We start from the raw sequence: 6,946 nt of genomic DNA on the forward strand, positions 1-6,946 counted from the left end.
AGCAAGAACTGCTATGATGTCATGAAAACAACCTTTTCCCTTTGAAGGCTGTGAGGTTAGTTTTAAACAGAAATAAATGAAAATATTAAATGCTGAGTACATCTGTTTTCAGTGGGAATCAACCTACTGATTTAGTGGGCACCATGTTTTTATTTTACAGTGGAGAAGGAATATTTTCCCTGTTTTGTTTTGTTACTAAGTTTTTTATATTTCCATTTACTATGATGTAATAGCAAAAATGATTCATAAGTAGGAGTCATCTTGTTTTCAGTCTGTCTGAAAAGTTTTTGGCTTAGATTCATCTTCAAAAAGAGAAATGTTAAACAGCAAAACGTTAGTTAGAAATTTTTTTGCTTTACCCTTATGTGTTTCTTGGCCTTTCACATGAAAGAAAAAAACTAATTAATATTTTCTTATACAAACTTAAAAGTGGATAATGAGAAATTTTTGTTATAAGTAGCTATTCTTAAGAGTTTTAGAGTTTGACCTTTTGTTTGTCCTTTTTAAAGAAATTCAATGCTAATCAGTTGTAAAGAACAGATTCATTGTTTTAATTTTGCTGTTAACATTAACTTTGAAGAGTCACAGTGGAGCTCTTTGCATGATTATTATAAAGAAACTTTATTTTTTAGGTGATCTAACCTTGATAACAATAACCTCTGAATCACACAAAAATGTTAGAAAAACTGAAACACTAGACAAGTGACCGACACTGATAGAAGTTCTACCAATTTTAGTAATAGTACAATAAATACTGTCTTATATGTTATTTGTCAAATGTTCTCAGCCCCTAAATGCCTAGTAAAAATAATTTTAGGAAGTAAAGACAACTTTGATAAAAAGGTATTTAAAGAACATGGTTGGGAGACTCAGGTAATGGGATTATAAGTAAAACATAAAAATGTTATCAAACAAATATTCTAGATGCATAAGTACTATTGGTCATTAAAACAGCTGAAGTGGTTTATTTTTTTTAAAGCAACAGTACTCAGTAGTAATGATGATTTCAATTAGATACACAGAAAGATTTTTGGTGGTAATTTAAATTGGTGCATTCCTTTTGGAAAGCCTTTTGGTAGCATGAATCAATGGCTTAGTTGATTGCCATTTGACCCTTCTTTTTCATTATATTTCTTAAAGAAATACATATTGGCAGAGAATTATACAGAGCATTATTCAGTGCAAAAGAGAGAGAAAAATCGTATTGCTCAATATGAATAATCAAAGTGTTTTCATGTTTAATGCCACTATTAAAAATTAGGTTAATGGAGAATTACTGGGCAAGTGGTCTGATTTAATGTTAGTTGGGGATAATAATACAGAATATATGGCATCATGCTGATAGCATTGTCTTAATTGTATAAGTATGTGTGCAGGTTCTAGAAATAATACACTAACATATCAACAGTGATTATTTTGAGAGGAGGTTAGATTATTTATATAAACTGTTCACTTTTGGAAATCTTGTGAACAAAACCAAGTTCTGGTGACTGAACTATTTGGGGATTTTATTATTTAAATTTTCTTTCCTTTTATACTTGTTGACTGACCTCACCAATACTCTGATCTTTTTACTGTTCTGGCTCCTTAAACAGTCTTCTTTTATTTATGCAAACATTGAACTACATAGTTAACTTTGCTATTAAAAGTTGGACATTCCGGGTTGTTCTTGGTTTTAAGTGATGTTCCAGTCTGATGTTGTATTACTGGAGTAATATCCTTAACAATTTGAAGTTTCTTAATTGGAGACATCAACAAACCATTGAAAACTGGCATTATATAAAATCTATTTTCTTTACCCTTCCCTCAGTCACTGTTAATTCTAGAATATGTTTGGTTTAAAATAGCAAGCAAAGTTAATAATTTCTTTAATATTTACATTTAGTGCAACTTCAAAACAATTATGGTAGGGAGTCACCAAATACTTTTCAAATAAAACAAGAACAAGGAAAATACTGTCATACTTTCTCTTTGATTCTTCACTTATTAGACAAAAGGAAAGTTGTAAAAATTTTCCATGAACTACTTGACTTGTTTTTCAGAAATTATAGGATTTTTTTCCCAAATACTGTTTTTTAAAAAATAAAAACTAGAAAATGTCACATTTTTTAAAATACTTTTTGGTATTGCTATATTATTGAAGTTCATCAACTACAGTTAGCTATTTTAATCTTAGTTCTAGTTATTATTTAATATTACATGTTATGAAAGCTCTTTCTTGATAGATTTTTTTTTTTCATTTTTTTTTTTAATTCCATTCTACGATCCTGAATTATTACCCTTTTGTGCTTGTGAAACCCAATAAGTAATAGAAGCTGAGGATTACTGAAGAACTATAAAACTAAATTCATTATCATTATTTTTCAGTGGGTGATTATTTTATATTGCTGTTATCAAAAGATACTGGCATTATTCCTGAATCAAATTCACACTGAGTTTGATAATTCTCTAAGCAAAGCATATTGAAGATATTTTTCATGCAATTTATATGAATGTTGTACAAAAACAAATTCTTTTCTTTGTAAGTGATTTTAGTTATTTATTATTTTATAATAACTTTTTATATAGTATATAAAAGCCCTATGTTTGGGTATGAATCAAGATAACTTGTAAGTGTGGTGATTAAGCTCTGGATGTCATGCTGGGCTCTTGAAACATCTTTTACCTCTTCCTAACTTGGATCAGGGAGAAATGGAAATATTTAGCAGTATAAAAGATTTGTCTGCTTTCCATGTCTATGAATTTGTACATTCTGGACTTTTTATATAAATGGAACTATGCTATATGTGGTCTTTACGTCTGACTTCTTTCACTTAGCATCAGTCAAGGTCCCCCATGTGATAGTATGTATCAGTACTTAATTCTTTGTAGAGTTAAAAACCTTATCTTTTTTATATATACAATATAGTAATATGAAAATATAGAAGAAAATTTTTAGACAATTATTAGGGTAAGATTCTTATATATGAAAGAGTGCTACAACTTAAATATGCTGCTATTTTTAACCTAACTATTGTGACCATTTTATCTCTACAGTTTAGATTTTGAAGAATGTGCTCACAAGTTGCTAAAAATGGAGTTTCCTGAGAGTCAGACAGTAAGTTAGTACCTTTTTTCTATTAGGAAATATATATATATATGTTATAAAATATATATATGTATGTTATAAAAATGTTTAAGATAGTTAATAGGTTTCATGAAATGAATCAGTAACTCAGTGCTTCATATACACTGCTCATTGCAGTGATTTAAATGAACTGCTTGTTTGAGCTGTGAGAAAAGGAGGAAGTTTCTCTGAACCACCACACTTTACATAGGTTTCTGAGTGGTTGCCTATAAATCAAATTGTGCCTTAAATACAATAGGAAGTTTGTTCTTTAGTGAAGTACCTGGTCCATCTACTTTATGCACTAAAGCATTCTTTTGTCATAGAAGCAAAGGTCACCATACTTGTTGTTACATTACTTGAATTGGATATAGAAGAACCTGTTCCATTTTTTTTCATTCATTAATTCATTTAACAAAACGTATTCAGCATATATAGAGAAGGAAATGGCAACCCACTGTGTATTCTTGCCTAGGAAATCCCATTGACAGAGTCTGAGCCTGGTGGGCTACAATCCATGGGGTCGCAAAGAGTCGGACATGACTTAGCAACTGAGCACATTCAACATATACTATATGTCAGGCTTTCTGTAAGGTGTCAGGGATTCAGCTATCCATAAAGTACATTTTAGCCCCCTCTTAGCCCATGGGACTCGTAGCCTTATAACTCAGTACATACACTTAACTGTTCAAAATATCATGGAACCCTAATACCAAGGGTAATAAAGGTTAGATTGAAAAGATAGATAATCTTTTTTTGTTTTTTTTTCCTAATTCTTTCCTTATGTATATTGCTCCCTGCCCATCTATATTTTGGATGCTTGAAATTTGAAGCAAAGGCTTTTAGGGTTTGGTTTTTCACATCTTGATTTACATGTAGTAGACTCAGCACAGGTCCAGAGTGAATGTATCAGCTCTAATAGGCGATTTGATTTCTGGTTCTAAAAGATCGTGACTGTCTGAACTAAGTTAACATTACATGGAAGTCCTTTGACTTAAGGCCTTAAATATGTTCTGTTACAGGGATTGGCATACTGTGGCACAGGCCCACTGCCCATTTTTGTTAATAAAGTTTTATTGGAGTGCAGCCTTACCCATTGGTTGGTGTACTGTGTGTGATTGATTTTGCCCTATAGCAGCAGAATTGGCTAGTTGCAGCAGAGAATATACGGCCACTAACAGCCTGAAATATTTGCTGTCTGGTCTTTTCCGGAAAAAGCGTCCCAATCCTTGTTTAAGAATGTAGATTAGTTCTTGAAATGCCATGGTATGGAATTTTGAGAAGAGATTATTTTTTGCAAATTAAAAAATTTATTTTTTCCCTCTTAAAATTTATTTATTGATATACTAATAATAGTGTCCTTATATGTATTATGGGTATACTTGATGTATTGTCATTAGAAGGGAATAAATTAGTGAATTAACCTTTAAAATTATCAGTGAAACTAAAGTTATGGTATGATCTTGTCACATTATTTGCTGAATATAATTGTTATTAAAAATGTTATTAATGTGGAGGATAGTTGTTCTAGAACTTAACTTCACTGTTTTTTTCCTTGAAACCACAGACCAGAATATTTATTTTTCCCTCATATCTGAAGGATTATTTGCTAGATAAGATCATTCTTGCTAGAAATTTTTTTTTTTTTACTTCATGTCGAATATGGCTTTTCACTGTCTTCTGGCCTGTAGCATTTGCGCTGAGAACTTCAACATACTTTGATAACATTTGGAAGACTATCTTAGTGCATCTCTTTTCATGCACTCAAAAGAATCTCCTAAAATCACTATGATATTTAATTAAAATATTAAAACATTTAATTATTTTATGCCACAGGGAATAACTCTTATAATTGCATTTAGTCTCAGAGAGAAACTCATTTGTTTTGCAGGTTGTGCTGACTTTATTAGCAATGCTATCAGCGTATTACCATGTTATATTGCTTAAAACCTGATTAAGTGTTACGTTATTGTAAGATACAGTGTTGGTAGAAGTTGAAAATGCATTTTAATATATTGAATTAGTATTGTGTGGCAGAACTCAGAAAAGGTTATTTAGGTTTTTTTGGTACTATATTAAATTTTGACAAAGTACATCTCTTCATAACTTAAACATTTATAAACATTTTAATTGAGGCAACTTGTGACTAACCTTTAAAAAAAATAATAATCTAGCAGTATAATTACATCTAAAAATAACCTTATATTGTAAAGAGAAACCTTTCATTAGATAGTTTTATAAGTAGATTATCAGCTTCTCGAATAATACTGCCCAATAGAACATTTTGCATTGATGAAAATATTCATATTCTTCCCTTTTTAGTACAGTGGCCACTATACTGGTCACATGTGGCTTCTGAGTATTTAAAATGTGATGTATGACTAAGAAACTAAAATTTGAATTTTACATAATGTTGAATAATTTAAATTTAAATGGCTATGTATTGCTGGCCACCACATTGGCCAGCACAGTTGTAAAGTGTTCCATGCCTCTTCAGGGTCCCCCTTCCTTCTTGCTCATGGATCAGTCAGTTCAGTTCAATTGAGTCACTCAGTAGTGTCCGACTCTTTGTGACACCATGGATTGCAGCGTGCCAGGCTTCCTGGTCCATCACCAACTCCCGGAGCTTGCTCAAACTCATGTCCATCATGTCGGTGATGCCATTCAACCATCTAATCCCCTGTTGTCCCCTTCTCCTCCTGCCTTCAATCTTTCCCAGCATCAGGGTCTTTCTCCAAAGAGTCAGTTCTTTGCATCAGGTGGCCAAAGTATTGGAGTTTCAGCTTCAGCATCAGTCCTTGCATTGAATATTCAGGACTGATTTCCTTCAGGACTGACTCGTTGGATCTCCTTGCAGTCCAAGGGACTCTCAAGAGTCTTCTCCCATACCACAGTTCAAAAGCATCAGTTCTTCAGCACTCAGCTTTCTTTATAGTTCAACTCTCACATCCAAACATGACTACTGGAAAAACCATAGCTTCGACTAGATGGACCTTTGTCGGAAAAGTAATGTCTCTGCTTCTTAATATGCTGTCTAGGTTGATCATAGCTTTTCTTCCAAGGAGCAAGCGTCTTTTAATTTCATGGCTGCAGTCACTGTCTGCAGTGATTTTGGAGCCCAAGAAAATGAAGTCTGTCACTGTTCCCATTGTTTCCCCATCTATTTCCCATGAAGTGATGGGACCAGATGCCATGATCTTAGTTTTCTGAATGTTGAGTTTTAAGCCAACTTTTTCACTCTCGTCTTTCACTTTCATCAAGAGGCTCTTTAGTTCATCGATTTCACCATAAGGGTGGTGCCATCTGGATGTCATCTGGATAGTGTAATCTAGTGGTGCACATGGAGATTTCTAGTAAATGCATATTGACCTAATTTTTAAAAATATATATAATAATTACATATTAATAGATTGTATCTCATTTTATCAGAGGACAAAAATGTCAGAATTCCTAATTGAAGTATAAAGGTAAAAAATAAAAGTGAACTGAAAGAGTATATAGTATATTTTATAGGCTTGCTTTCTGTTTATAGAACACAAATACATTACAGTTAATGTATTTATAAAAAGTTACTTTTAAACTTTCTGATAAGAAATGTTTTGTAGAAAAAGATCTTTAGTCAGTTTAGCAGTACTCAAAGTTAGGGTTAGGGTTATTCTCTTTTTCACTTTGTCTCCATTGATTTGTCCATATTTCCTGAGTTTCTTCATCTATGAAATTGCTGTAATTGATACATATTTAATTAGGGTTATTTCAGGAATTAAATAATATTTATTCATTATAAGTAATTTGTGATGTTGGTATTTCCCGATCTTGGATTAACTCTTGCATTTCGTAGTT

At 32.1% G+C, this 6,946-nt stretch overlaps 1 protein-coding gene across 1 annotated transcript in view; it reads left to right on the forward strand.

Moving 5' to 3' along the window:
• The window catches only part of CWC22 (CWC22 spliceosome-associated protein), a 62,459-nt gene that overhangs the window by 44,898 nt on the left and 10,615 nt on the right, over positions 1 to 6,946 (forward strand). The window contains exon 14 of the mRNA XM_010859743.1: positions 3,037 to 3,097. Within this exon, the coding sequence (XP_010858045.1) occupies positions 3,037 to 3,097 (61 nt within the window). The remainder of the gene's footprint in view (positions 1 to 3,036; positions 3,098 to 6,946) is intronic.

Source organism: Bison bison, unplaced genomic scaffold (assembly GCF_000754665.1).
Source record: "Bison bison bison isolate TAMUID 2011002044 unplaced genomic scaffold, Bison_UMD1.0 scf7180017864460, whole genome shotgun sequence".
NCBI lineage: Eukaryota > Metazoa > Chordata > Mammalia > Artiodactyla > Bovidae > Bison > Bison bison.